General features: G+C 45.2%; 1 protein-coding gene and 1 non-coding gene across 3 annotated transcripts in view; both read right to left on the bottom strand.

Annotated features, from left to right (window-relative positions):
• The window catches only part of LOC139048582 (uncharacterized), a 303847-nt gene that overhangs the window by 183929 nt on the left and 104963 nt on the right, over positions 1-14955 (bottom strand). For both annotated transcript variants that reach the window (XR_011507776.1, XM_070523003.1), the window contains exon 2: positions 9810-10044. Coding sequence is in view for 1 of the 2 variants with exons in the window: in XM_070523003.1 (XP_070379104.1) it covers positions 9810-10044 (235 nt within the window). In the remaining variant the exon portion in view is untranslated. The remainder of the gene's footprint in view (positions 1-9809; positions 10045-14955) is intronic.
• On the bottom strand, positions 505-578 carry TRNAT-CGU (transfer RNA threonine (anticodon CGU)). Its single transcript has one exon. It is a non-coding gene; the product is annotated as a tRNA-Thr (tRNA).

Genomic DNA, 14955 nt, shown 5'->3' with positions numbered 1-14955 from the left:
GAAGGACAGCATAGGGGAAAATATTTGTAGTTTTTTGTTTGTAATAAAAAGTGATATTGTCACGTAATGATTACGGCGAATAATACAGCTGTGAAACTGAATGACAAAACTGATTTTTCATTGGGCGAACTTGTGCCCACAAAAGCAAGATACACTCAAAGCACAGAAATAGCGGCGAACACGGTGGGTGACCGTCGAAACCTGATCTGCCGGTCAAGCGCGTCGGCTTTTATACACGAGTCACCGAAGGTTCCAGAGTAATCGGTGGTGCCCGCGTGTCTTCCAGAAAGTTCTACGCAATTCACGTCGCACATGCAATCAGATAACACAAGCTTCGGTGACAACAGAACCACCGACAGCATTCGAGAAACTTCCGATGCATGCGGGCGCGTCACGCGCAGAGCGATGACATTCGTTAGACGGTGAAAAGCGCTCACCCGTAAAAAATACGTAAGTCCACGTGTGAATATAAATAAACGGAAATGAGAGTGGAATAAAAGCAACTGCGCGCAGGTGGGATACGAACCCACGTCTTCGCATTACGGGTGCGATGCTCTCACCAATTGAGCTACCGTGGTGCCGTTTTCCTATTTACTTTCTGGGATACATATGTTTTTTTTTATTACGGGGTTTTACGTGCCAAAACCACTTTCTGTTTATGAGGCACGCCGTAGTGGAGGACTCCGGAAATTTTGACCACCTGGGGTTCTTTAACGTGCACCTAAATCTAACCACAGGAGGTGTTTTCGCATTTCGCCCCCATCGAAATGCGGCCGCCGTGGCCGGGATTCGATCCCGCGACCTCGTGCTCAGCAGCCCAACACCATAGCCACTGAGCAACCACGGCGGGTTACATATGTTTGTCCATCAGAACTTCGTGCTCCTCTAGATGCTCCTGATGGCTGCCCTCGGGTCATCAGGTCACTTTGAACGGATTTTCAATCACCGCTGCTGATGCGGTCTGGTCGCACGTAAGCCGATGCGTTTGCATTATATTTCAAGCGAATAGTGCACAGTGACTGAACGTGCTGGTGTAAGCAAGCGTGTCGCTCTTGTGCTTGTGCTATCATAGACGTGCTTCCGGAGAAAATTATCTGAATCAATCGGTGTTCGAATGTAAAAAGTGCGCTCAAATATGCCTTGTGGCGTGAATGTCAAACGGCTGTAGGGACGTTCGAGGCGCGATCGCGCCGCCACCGCCGTACTCACGGGGTACCGACGCCGCATGCGCAATCCGTGCGCAGAGGGTTAGAAGGCCTCTAGAAACTCGCAATGGGTTTACCTGCGAAAACGACGTAGCCAAGTGGACGCACGGTCACGCTCCGCTTAGTCGACCCTGCCGGAGCCAGGCCAGCGTTCTAGCTTTCGCTGCTCGCACGAGCGTTGTGCTCACACACATTAGCGTTTCTGAGCAGCAGTGCGTATGCAACAGCGTGGCGCATCCACTGGTCTGAGTGTAGTGGACCCTGAACGTACAGCTAAATGTGTCGCATCGTTTTATTTCACACACGCCAACTGTTTTGCGTCGGCCTCATCTCGTGCACCACCGAGGTGCGACACCTGTTGCCGCAGCCGGCGTTTCTTTCTTTTTTTTTTATTGCGATGAAGGCTTGCCCTTAAGGCATAATCTTAAGGCGCTTCTACCCGCGCCAGCGTTGTCACACGTTTCGTATCTGCCAGGACGCACAGCGGTAGTTGTACCGCGTGCTGCATCGCGCCTTCTCCCCTCCGCGTATTGTTGGAACCAACGTGTACACATGCTAACGAAGCTCCCATAGAAGCCCATACGTCCTGCAATGGCGGCTTGTGGAGGCATGGCAACGCCATCTACATTTCGTGGGGCCCATTTCTCGGTGAAAAAAAAAATCAACGTTTTCCGGTCGAGGCTTGTAGCACCAAGTCATCTACTGCGCCAGCTCACATCCCATACCGTACAAAGAATGACAGTACAAATGAAGCGTAAGTGAGGACCATGGAGGAAGGAAAGAATATAGGAGGGAGTATTACGACACGCAACCAGCCTTGGCAAGCCAAAGCTCCGTGAAGCCACAGTGGTGGCCCAACACGTGACCTCCTGCGTCGAGATCACACCGCAAGAATCGAGATTTTCTGAGACGTTTGGTTCCCAGGAGCTACGCCAGTAGTTTTTATTCCGTGCGCGCTTGTTCGGCTGCCGTGGCGTGGCTCTGCCTGCAGAGTAGGAACACTAAAACCAACCGCGCACTTTGACGTGCAATCACATGCTGGGCCATCAGGTTCGGCTTCAATCGCGTTGCGGTATGCTCCCTCGTCTCTTTTTTCCTTCCTTCATGGTGGGAACATTCGCCACTACATCGCGTCGCAATCGATTACGAATACACTCACCTCTATTTGTAACCCTCATTATGGTATAACGGCATACATTACACCCCTGAGTCTTGCGAGTTTTGCTCGAATTCAGAGCAATGGGTTCACGCAAATTTTGAACTAAGTACAACATACATGTGTCCTTAGTACCAGCGCAAATTTATTATTTCGCCGTCAACATAACATTAACAATATATTCAAATAATTTACAAAAACCGCACTTGAACCTTAACTAACATAGCGCACGTTCCACCAGTAGTTCTTTTTTTTTTTTGGTACTGTAGACATATATCTGAAACATTTTTACTTAAAAGGCAGTTAAAAAATAAAATTACTGATAAAACATTATAAGCTTGGTACTATATATATTGCCGTTACACTTTGCGGCTACGCATAAGAGTTTTGACGACATTACTGTTTTCTCAGCCCCGGAAAAGCTGGCAAGGCTCTGTAAGCGTGTAAACGCGCGTAAATCACGTCAGAGTCGCGCACAGAGCACGGAGTTCAGAGTCGGGCACAGCTCTGTCGGGCACAGAAAACGTTTTGTGAGATGCGCAACGAATGTAATTTACCAAATTTCCCTGTCTTGTGGCAGTAAATATGTTGGACAGACAGGCAGGTGCTTAAACGATCGTTTAAGAAAGCACTGTAACAACGCCCACAGCACTGTTCAAGGCCACTTGGGCATCCATTGCCGGGATTGCGGCTGCGTGCCCCCTCTTTGAAGATACGGAAGCTTTAGCGAGACACAGCTCACCCGGGAAATTATAGAAGCTGATTTCATCAGAAAACTGGGTAGTGTGTGCGTTAGTGCCCCCTCTATCGCGCGGACCCCTAGTGAAGTTATGTATAAATCTCAACAGATAGAAATCGTAATGTTCGTTTTTTTTTTTCATGTGACCATGTTCTTAAAAAAATACAGTGACTTGCTGTTAGAACACCCCTTGTTTTCTGCACATGCACCCTCTTGTACATATACACACGATGTGGCAACGCAATAAAATATTGTTGCAAGTCAGCGCTGTGTATGTCGTCTCTCGCAGTCCTTGCCCTTCGCACGGTAAGTCTTTTTTTTCATGAATTACCAACTAGCCCAAGAAACCACCCTAATGCTGGATAAGTTTGGTGTGTTTATAAGAATCGCTTCTCGGCCTTTTGGCTAAGATCAAAGGGTAAGAATTAAAGGAAAAAAGCACCTGCTAACGCAATTGAATTCTGGTTTCTTGAAGACTGGCCTTTTGCCGCTAAGGGAAAAAATGATTGAACATTGAAATAAACTTCATAAGAAACATGCTAGCCTCCGAGATCGAGCTCCTCCGAGATAGGATGGGGCCAACTCGCAGCTCGATCTCGGAGGCGATGGTAATACTTCCTCTAGCCGTCATCAATAGGACGTCTAAACTTTTCTTGCCCTGCTACTAAAGAATATCTGATCGAAATAGTTCACATCATACAGGATAAACAATATAGCCCGGGCGAGCGGTCGGAAGGAAAAATAGCGAGTGGAAGGACGCTTATATGTTGATGCTCCAAAAGTAGGCTGCAGCGCGTATTCCACAGCAGGGTTCGTTGTGGTATATACCTCTCCTCAGCAGAACGGCGTTCAGCGAGAACCGTGAATGACAGGTGTCGCTACGCGGCTGCCATTCAAGACAGCCTTGCTGCGCCACCGAGCTGGCACTGTGCGACAGGTGCCGCCAGCCTCCGTGTTGGTTATTTTGATTTTATTTCTGTATACAACACCTTCTATTATTTCTTTTTTCTCTTGCTTTATTTATTCTTGCTCATACAAGAACTGCGTACGTGGCGGAGCAAGGTAGCCGAATAGACTTATGTTAATAAGTTTATTGCAACGCCAGGGCGAGGAAATCCCCCCACCAGGTTTCGCGGCAGGTCCGGCCGCTTCCCTCTTTCTTTTGCATTTCTTTAGTTGGTCGATAATTACTGTAATCCGCCCAATGGTGCCGGCTATATTGAACACGTGTTTTCCGGTGTCTATATACGTAATAGAATGAACAAGCGAGAGGTAATATTACTTTGCACGTAGCTTTTAATTTCTGAGAGCTGGAAGAAACACGAATGCAAACAAAGCAAGTGCGCCTGATTTCGGCCATAATTAGGCCACTAGACAGCCTGTACCGAGCGTAGACTTCCAACAGGTAATGGGAGCCGCCATGAACCGGGGCCGTAGTTGGCGGCGTGACTGCCGCCGATGTAGTGCGGATTAGTGTTCCGCATTGAAGCAACGTCAACAAGCCGCCGCATTCGACTGGCCAAGTTTGTTGACAAAAGTACGCTTTCCATCGCGATAATCGCACTGAATTTTGCGGAGAAAGGAAATAAACTACTATACGAAGGAGCATTACTTCACGCAGCCAGCCTTGGCAAGCCTACTCTCGGTGAAGTCATACACCACTTCGCCTTTTTTCGCTCTAAAAGTCGGCCCCACAAGTGACCCTGCTGAGCGGACTCGGCCGACTTTGCTCGGTTCCCGGTAGGCTTCAATTGACACGCACCTTTTCGGAAGAGGGGGGGGGGGGGGGGAGGCTTTCTCAACCGCCCTGTGCGCATTTTCTCACGATATGCTCGCGCAACTTTTGTCGTGTATTGCAAGGTATACATTTATCGTTTCATAGCAACACGCATGTGCGGCAGCCGCATGTTAGTGTCGCACACGTTCTCTTTTCAGAAAGGTGCGCGCTGCTGAGGCAGAATGAATAAAGCCGAGAGGCTTGATCATTAGTGACAAGTATATGAAGACACCAGAGAATAAAGCCAATGAATGCGCAGGGAAAATTAAATGTTTTGTTTCAGGAAATGTACAATTTATTATGAATTGGGGGAACTTTGAAACAAAATTTATGTTCTATATATAAAGAGAAATTAATGTATCTGAACGCGTCATGCGGATGTTCAGAATTCGCTGCTCCCACCGCTGGAGAGTTCTTTTCTTCCATATTCATTTTCATTTCTTCGTTAAAGGAGAGCTGACAGAAAATGCGTTCCTTTTTTGTTTTTTTATAGATAGCTTTGGACACATAGTTTTCGGTAATTTAGGCTGCATTGCGCCTCGATCGGTTCTTCGTGAGCGCAACAAGGAGTGCAACAGCAGCGTGCGCACATTCGCACGTTCCTTTCGCTCGTGATACGTGGTAGGTCGCACGCAGTATAGGCTTGAAAGTGCTAGCTCGCGTTGAACCGAGATAGGTATGCGTGCGATCGTGGTCTACTGGGCCATAACGGAAACAAATATATCGTGGCCTAGTATTTAGAGTATGGGGCTGTCCCAGGTTCGAGCCCACCATCGAACGCTTGGATAATTGGTTATTCAAGAAGCCGGAAACAGTGAGAGGCAAGGACCTACCTACCTACCGCAATGTGTCTGGAATGAGCCAAGGTATGCTTCGCGTTAAAAGAATATGATACGCTCAAGTGCTTTTTTTTTTGAATGAATGAATGAATGAATGAATGAATGAATGAATGAATGAATGAATTTTATTTCTCCTGTTTACAACAGAAAGGAAGCAGAAGCTAAAGGCCATGTGGCCTGACGAAGGCTTCTGCTCCCGCAACAATTCGGCACGCAGGCCGTACGCAGCAACATGTATCATACATACATACTGAAATCAACTGGAATAGTCACGAGACAATATTGTTTTCGTGAAACAAAACATGTATACAAGAAATATGAGAAACGAACAGGATACTCAATGTACGATGCATTTTGTAAACGAACAACCACAACCAAAGAACAAAAGAAACAAAAGACTGACAACTTATAGTGTGGTTCTAATCAGACGAACTCAATATTGTTCAGGATGAGAAAATGTTTGAATGATTTATTCGAATATTCTATAATTTCATCTTCAAAATCACGTAGGCGGTTTAGTAGTGCAGGTGCCTGGTAACTGACTAGTTGTTTTCCGTAATTGGTTCGTATTTTTGGTGTTCTCATGTTATGTTGTCGAAGGCCGTAATGCGGATTGGTGGGTACATTCAAGATGTACTGCGATTTGTTCTGTTTAATGTATTGCAGCAACTTGTAATAATACACCTGGTTTGCCTTTAACATAGAGTGTTTTATTAAATATGGTGTGGTTCTAAAGTTTTGTACAGGGCCATAGCATCCCTCGAATGCGCGTAGGACTCTTTTTTGTAACACTATTAGTTTATTATAATTTTTTTGCGAAGTAGTGCCCCAAATTAAAATACAGTAGGTTAATCTAGAATAAAAGAGTGCGTAGTATAAAGAACTTTTCAACCATGGAGGGACCAGAGTACTGAGTCTGTATAAGCAGCCAACAGTTCTGCTTAGTTCGATAGCAAGTTTGTCGATGTGCATGTTCCAGGCCAAATCCTCTTGGAACCACACTCCTAGAAATTTTTGACATTTTACCTGTTCTATCAGCCCGTCTTCAAAGAGAATAGCCGCAGTGCAGTTACGTGGTTTATTAGTAGGAGCAAATATCATATATTTCGTTTTGGATGAATTCATTTGTAGCTTATTATGTTGTAACCAGCAAGAGAGTTGCTTCAGGTAATTGTTAACTTTTGATTCGAGCTCTGTTATAGTAGCAGCTTTAAAGAATATGTTAGTGTCATCTGCATACATAACTAATTCGGGAGAGTCGGGTATGTCACACAGATCATTAATATATATTATAAATAGAAGAGGTCCAAGTATTGATCCTTGTGGAACACCCGTCACGATTTCCGCGTAAGATGAAACATCATTATTTATACTGACATATTGATAGCGATTGGTTAAGTAATGTCGTAAAAGTTCCAATACGATACCTCGTACACCGCACTGTTCCAATTTGCTAATTAATAAACTGTGGCATACTGAATCGAAGGCTTTCCTAAAGTCTACAAATAAACCTAATGTGTACATTTTATTTTCAATATTTGTTATTATTTTATGTTTGATATTAAGAAGAGCTACTTCACAAGATTTATTTTTTTGGAATCCATACTGCATGTCACTAATTACACTATATTTACTGAAAAATGTTTGTAGTCTAACATTCAGGGCACTCTCGAATACCTTTGATAGAACAGGTAAGACAGATATCGGCCGGAAATTTGTCATTAAATGTTTATCACCTCCTTTGTAAATAGGGCATACACGTGCTATTTTTAGACAATCAGGAAATATACCGGTTTCAAACATTCTGTTTATGATGTGAACAAGGACAGGTGCAATAATATCCGCAATGTATTTCATTGGTACTGGTTTCACATCATCGTACCCAGCAGAGACGGTGTTTTTTACTTTGAACAGCAGTTGCACAACTTCAGCAGGTGTAACAGGTGTAAGTATCACCGAGTTAGTAAGACTGAATTTATTCACTATAGATGTGGCCGTGGGCTCCGCCCTGTCGGGATACTGGGTGCTGGAGACGAAATATTCATTTAGAGCAGCTGCTGCTTCTCTGCCTGTCAACAGGCCAGTGGCTGTCTTTATGTTAATCTCCGTATTCTGTCTTTTCGTAGATGTTAAGTCTCTAACTTCATTCCAAACTTTCCTAGGGTCATTTTTTATTTTAGCAAATAGCCGTTCATAGTACTTAATTTTTGCTTGCTTTAATGCACTGTTGACCTGATTTCTGTATTTTTTGTAATCGGTCAACAATTGCACACTCCTACATTTTACGAAGTGATACATTTTATTTTTTCTTGTTATCATTTTTAGCAAAGCAGCGTTTATCCAGGGTTTTCGTATTTTCTTGTTCCTCTGATTGGAAAATTTCAACGGAAACGCTAGGTCGTAGCATGTAATCATTTTATGAAAGAACAATTCGTAGGCTGCATTTGGATCTTGTTTTTCAAATACAGAGGACCAGTCTGTTGATAGGATCAGAGCACGAAAATTTTCTAATGCGCTTGCGTGGAAACTGCGAATCTGCGCTTTTTTTCCTCCTTCCACTCGTTTGTGCGCGTGTGGAATGAAACAAAATACAGGGAGATGATCACTTATATCAGCGGATAACAGTCCCGCAAGGCAGTCAGTCGGGTGTACATTGGTTATGCATATATCAAGCAAGGTAGCCGTTTGCGCCGTTAGCCTAGTGGGTTCTGAGATTACGTTTGTGCACATGAACGAATTGATAAGACTAGCAAACTGTCTAGATGATATGTCGTCCGACAACATATCTATATTTACGTCACCCATTATGATAAAGGGGGAGGACGAATGGCTAAGGAAATGTAGTACCTGTTCTAGGAAATCAAAGAACGTCAGTTTGTTTCCCAATGGTGGGCGATACATAACCACAACTGTGACATATTCTAAGCGTACCATTATACATTCTATATTGTTCGTTACAAGTGAAAATTCTGAAATAATCTCATGTACAAGACACTGTTTAACATAGACAGCCACGCCACCTCCTCTGCACTTTGTTCTTACTAACCCATGGTATGTGTAATTTTCACAGTACGGGGGGTTATCATTCACAGTAAGCCATGTTTCACAATACAACAAGATGTCAAAATTATGGGCGATTGACGCAAATAAGCAGTTCAGTTTGTCCTCTTTGTTTTTTATGCTCCGCACGTTTAGATGAAATATTTTTAGCAGTTTACTGGTATGAGACACTAATTTATTGAAAGACTGAACATCATAATATGTGCAATTCATACGATGAAACTAACTAAAAAAAGGAAAGAAGAGAAGCAGGCCAAGACGCTCACGTTGTCATCTTATCAATGTCTTCCATACTGGCGATTCGAATAGCAGGTGAATTTTCGTCCTTGCGTACGAACACTTTGCCGCCAGCCGTCCATACGAACCGCCATCTCAGTTCCTTTTTTCTTTCTACTGCGGCACCAAGAAGTCGTTTGCCATACCGTGTGAGGTGTTCGTTTACGAACACCTTTGAGGACGATTGAAAGCCCAGCGTGATTGTATCCATTCTGCTTTTTTTTAGCTTTACTAAGGAAGGCGTTCCTCTTGGTTCTGCGGACAAACCGAACAAGTATATTTGCTTCATCATGTCGAGCAGTAGGCACTCGGTGGCAGATGTCGATATCAGCCTCCGAGACCTCTTCCTTAATCAGCTCACCAATTTGCTTCACGACGACTAGTGGTTCGCCTTCAAGTGGAATGCCCTTTATCTCAATGTTATTTGAACGTTGATATTGTTCCAGTTCCTCAATTCTGTGTGATAGCTTGGCATTCTCAGCGCGAAGATCCTGGTTTAGTTTTAGAACCTGCTGTATTTCTGTTTTCAGCTCAGTGACCTCTTGAAACTTATCTTTTATGGTCCTCAAGTCTGCCCTGAGCTCCCGCCTTAAGTCTTCGATGGCCTTAGCCTCTTTCGACATTACACAACAAAAGTGTACGTCAAAACACCAACAACACCAGTAACAAGATTCGAACAAGTACAGGAAAGCTGATAGGTTCGGCAGCAGTGCACAGATTCTATGACTTATTGACTAAATCAGGATATTCCGCTCACCTGCAAAAGCAGAGGCAAAATTTAGATGTGGCTCCGTAGTGCACTGCTGCCGAACTGTAACAGGTGCTCGCTCCGTTGACGGTTTTATGCTGTGGTCTGGCGCTCGTCCGACCCTTGCGCAGTCGCAGAAGAGTAGCTCCGGCCACGTGACTCCAATCACTGTTGTGGTGCAGACACACGCGGCACTGTAGACGTCAGAAGGGGCGATAGCACGTTGGTCGAGTCCGGTTTCGGGCTGCAAAAGCAGAGGCAAAATTTAGATGTGGCTCCGTAGTGCACTGCTGCCGAACTGTAACAGGTGCTCGCTCCGTTGACGGTTTTATGCTGGTTATTAGACCTCCTGTTTCTGCGCAACCGTGCTCATCCTTCATTCATTCCTTCTTCCATCACGCTATTATCAAGTGGAATATGCTTCTGTATCGCGATGACAATTCAAGATAGTTGGTGGTGATTCAACTTAAAAGGCCGGGAACAGCGCTTACCCAGTAGGGACGGAAAGGAGATAACATATATGACTTCGACGGCATCTGTTGAAAAGCCAAACTATGTCACATTTCTGCAAAACCCCCATTACAGTTTGTCATCGTCTTTCATTTTTAGTGTAAGGGGACGGAAACCTTGGTTAATTTGCTATACAATCATATTTTCTTTTTTTTTTCTTTTTTTTCTTTCATGCGGCTTGATTTATCCTTTTGCGAAGGTGTAGTGTAAGTGCATGCATGCGGTGTTGTACCTATCCGATTATAGTATATGTGGTGTTTTTTTTCTAATAATTGTTTGTTAGTCGCGAGTAGCGCCGGTGTTTCTCTTTTTCTCGATCGTACCTCATCTGTTGGCACTTTTTCCTTCAGATAAATTTCAATTTAGTGTTATTTTGTTGTTGTTGTTTCACTCTTACTGCTTCACCTGTATAGCTTTAGTCTTGTTAGGCCATGTTTTATTACCTATATCGCGTTGTCGCCACTGTCCATTGTAATAATGTTGTCCTGGTGTAATTTCGTAATCCTGCTAGTAAAAGCAGTTGCTGCAGTTTGACCATACTTAATGTCACTGCCACTGTCTCCGGCTTAGATTAATATTTAGGCGCTCTTGGGGGCCCTGTCAGCGTCTTCTGGTCGTTGGCATCTGTAAGTTGGTGTTTGTCTCGTTTCTTTTTCTTTCATTTTCACTTTCTTTATTTCTTTTATTCCTCCTTACAAGCTCATGCTTTTCCCGTGTTTTCTTGTGTTATTTTTTGTTGTTGTTGTGGCTGTAGGCTAACGCGAAGCTTCGGCCAAGTTTGTGTTTGTTCTCGACGACGTACGAGGCATGCACTGTAGCAGCCTGCTTGATAGCGCCTATTAATCGGGATTCGCGCTGTCCGCGTTCGCCTCTCTCTTTCTGTATACATTACCAGGCACAAGGATGTGAAAAGAGCCATCGCGTGAGACCATGGCTTCGCTTAAGCAGCAGCAGGCCTTCGGGTCCGGAGACAGCTTTTCTAGACCTGATGAAAGACGACAGGGCGCCGCATGAAGGGGCCGAAGACAAAGCCGCGTGTTTATCTTTGCTAGGTCTCTACGCCATCCGCTAATGGAAGTGAGAACGTCATCTCACATTCTGGCGCACAGCTCTTGCATCGGTGGGTCGGCTGACCTAGAAATTGCCGACACCGAGGCCAGGTTATTGGTTATTCCTTCTTCTGTCTTGCTTGTGTGCATTAATGTTGTGTTGTAACATTCTGAGCGCGTTTCGGAACATGTCACAAAGCAAGCAGCGCACAAGAAGGAAGACCGCAGGACGCGAGGTTCGGATTCGTTTGATGTGTATGTGACAAGCCGGAGCTGCGCAGGAACGAAACCGAGCTCATAAACGGAACGCTGGCCACACCAGAATGGAATGCGTCGTTGCGTGTAATCGAGGAATTCACTCGTTTTTATGTTCTTCCATGTTTTCTGCGCAGCCTTCAAGCATACGTAACCGTTAAGGCCAAACTACACGTACGCTTGCTGGCGCGTGAAAGCTCGCGGCTGGCATCTGCCACGCCTCGCGAGTAATGGCGATTAGAACCCACACGATGCGTGCCAGCACGCGTCCACTTGGCTCACATTTTAATAATAATAATAATAATTATAATAATATTAATAATAATAACAACAACAACAACAACAATAATAATAATACTAATAATAATAATATTAATAATAATAATAATAATAATAATAATAATAATAATAATAATAATAATAATAATAATAATAATAATAATAATAATAATAATAATCTTTATTTTCCATCAGCGTGGTGAGGGACATCGTGTCGTATTTTTGTGAGGCAGCCAGAGCCCCGATATTTGTCGGGACAATATAGACAGATTTAAAACAGCGTTTGTCGCCTTACGTACATCAAACGCAAGCGCACCTTTGCGGGACGTTTGGTGTGCGCACCTTCAAGACGTTCAGTTTAACGTGCGGTGTTAGGAATGGCCTGCCGAGGGGGCAACATGCAAGGTTTCTCTGCCAGCTTCAGCTGCGAGCGTTGCGAGCTTCCCCGAACAGAACCGTGGAAGCCTACCACAATTGCTGCGGTGACTCATTTCGTAGGGACCTCGAGGTACATGCCGACATGCATGGTCTCTCTGCAGCAAGAAGAGCTTCCCTAACAAAAGGGTGCTTTGCGGTACGTGAGTCCCTGGATTCGTCACAGTCTGCTGACACTCGTGGCGACTACAGGACGCAAGACAATGGACAACCGGTGGCCACGCTGCGTGGGTCAGCTCGGGGAATAAGACACGCCTTTCAAGACGTAAGCCCTGAGTTCTGCGGGGCCTGTCTAACCTCGGAGGGGGCAGTGAAACCTGTGCGGAATGTGTGCGTGTAAACCCCCTCCCCCCTTCCCTCAGAGGCGGGCCGGTTACGATGACTCGAACGTTTCCCTCACCTAGGGATCTAGGGAACACGGACTGTTTATAAGCAGCTGTTTGTCGCTGCTAGTGTGTGCTCGTCAGTGTGCTCTGTGATCGTGCTCGTAAGCTGTGTGCTGTACGCTCGTCTTGCGGGCTCCATTTGGGAGCCACGCTTGACTGTCGAATGTATTTCTTGTTCAAATGTAAATAGCTGTAAATTAATCCAGCTCGCCTTGTCCTGTCCCCCCAAGTTCCTCCCTACGACCTACAACCCCTTCAACTGGTGGCAGCGGCGAGATCGTCCGACAACCCTGACAGCGGGAACGCACAGGCAAGGAAACTCTATTAAGCGGGATGTTAAAAACTAATTTCGCTCATACAGAAAGTGCAGCAGCCGTGGAACCTCCTACTTCCATATCCAGTGAACGAGCATGATATAACACGTTCGTGATGACCAGCTTCGCAAGCACCGGGACAGAAATCTAGACGTCGTAATTTGCGCAGGGTTCATTCACAGCTCGTTGCTCTGATCTGGCCGAGGAATTGCGGTCCTACTTACGCTGTGGGATCACAGTCCCCCAAAAATGTTCTCTCTTATTTTCTCGGGCATCATATTATAGTAATGAGCGGAAGCACCATATTACTGGATCTTTGGTAAACATGTTTTAGTCCACAACATGGGTGCAATCGCGCTCTAGGAACTTCTCCTAATAGCGTCCTCCGCCCACAACTGGTGTCCGCTGCTGCTCTTCTCGGCACTGAGAACCAGGATGCTTTTGGTACCCGTGATTTACAACTCAGAGCCAACAAATAAATCTGCTTGTTGATCGTCCCTGGAGCAGAAATACCGCACCTATATATTTGCCGCGGACTCCGCTTATTCGCCATCGGAGATGAGCTTCCGCCAACCATGCCACTCATATTTTCGTCCTAAAAGCTTCAACGTACCTTAGCAACTTGCAAACACGCAACAGCAGATACATGTATCTTTTCATTGCACAAATTGACGGCTACAGATGACAGTTTTTCATTCTGCGTGATTTATTTGTTACTTGCAGTGTGTCACAAGTACCAGATGACATTCGCCGCTAAGAGCCGTTGTGCTGAGCGCAGCTCCACCTTTGCGTCATGATGCGGAGAAGTGGGTGAACTACGCTCCAGAAGGGTCGGTCATGTATGTCTTTCTTTATGGGCCGGTCGGCCCATATACTCCTCTAGTTACCATAATCATGTTGTTGCTATGCGGACGTGTCTCGTTAGGCCTACGGGCGCCGGAATCGCAGATCGATCGATCTCACAAATTGGACGCGCTATGCGCTCACAACTAAAGCTTCAGCTGCGTTTAGACAGAAAGCGAAAGCTCCTTTCAATAATTCTTGTCGGTCAATGCAAGTGAGAACGTAGACATCACGAAAATTCACGCTGAAACGGGAGCCATGGGTGCGCGATGTTGGGCAACGCTATTTCTTAGCGTGCGTTAACATTAGATATGTGCTCGCGCCGCGCTTCGCGCGTACTATCTGTCGTGCACCATCTGCGCATGCGTGCGGCGCGTGAGCGCGAGCTATCGAGCGCCGGCACGCGTACGTGTATAGTTTGGCCTTTAGCTACTCCCACATTTCCTTCCAACCTTTTGCAAGCGCCTGTCTACTGCTGGATCCTACTGCTTGTCTTTGTCTCCTGCGTTTATTGTGATTCTTCGTTCATGTGCGGTCCTCCGTGTATATCGCTCCATAGGTTAGCAACCGAATGTATCTTCAATCTTGTGAACAATTGCTAATTAGTGCAATCCAACTACTGCACCGTTCTTATTAAAGTTCTGACTCATCGACAAACGTCGTTGATCATACCAAATGTGAAAAGACAAAATGTCATGGGGTTAGACGACTGCCGAGCAAAGCTTTAGTTGACCAAAATGAAAACCTGACGTAACTTTGACGTAACTGACGTAACGTGCTTCTTAGAATACAAGGTGATTGTACAAACTGTTGTGACTATAGTAGCCCAGAGGCGATCCACCTCTAATGTATAAGTGGGTGAGACGTTCCCCACAATAAACGGTTGTATGATTGACTTAGGGCAGAAATACACTTCAATGCGGCATGCGCAACAATTTGGTATAACGACAATGAGTTGCTGTGCGAAGCCCATTCACAGCAGCCTATTTAAGCACACAAGGCAGATAAACTGGCAAAACTTGCTCGGTTGACATAATGAAAGCCGCATATATCGTATATAGAAATGATGCGAAAAACGTTTAGC

Source organism: Dermacentor albipictus, chromosome 1 (genome assembly GCF_038994185.2).
Source record: "Dermacentor albipictus isolate Rhodes 1998 colony chromosome 1, USDA_Dalb.pri_finalv2, whole genome shotgun sequence".
Lineage (NCBI taxonomy): Eukaryota > Metazoa > Arthropoda > Arachnida > Ixodida > Ixodidae > Dermacentor > Dermacentor albipictus.
This window is presented reverse-complemented; position numbering and strand designations above follow the sequence as displayed.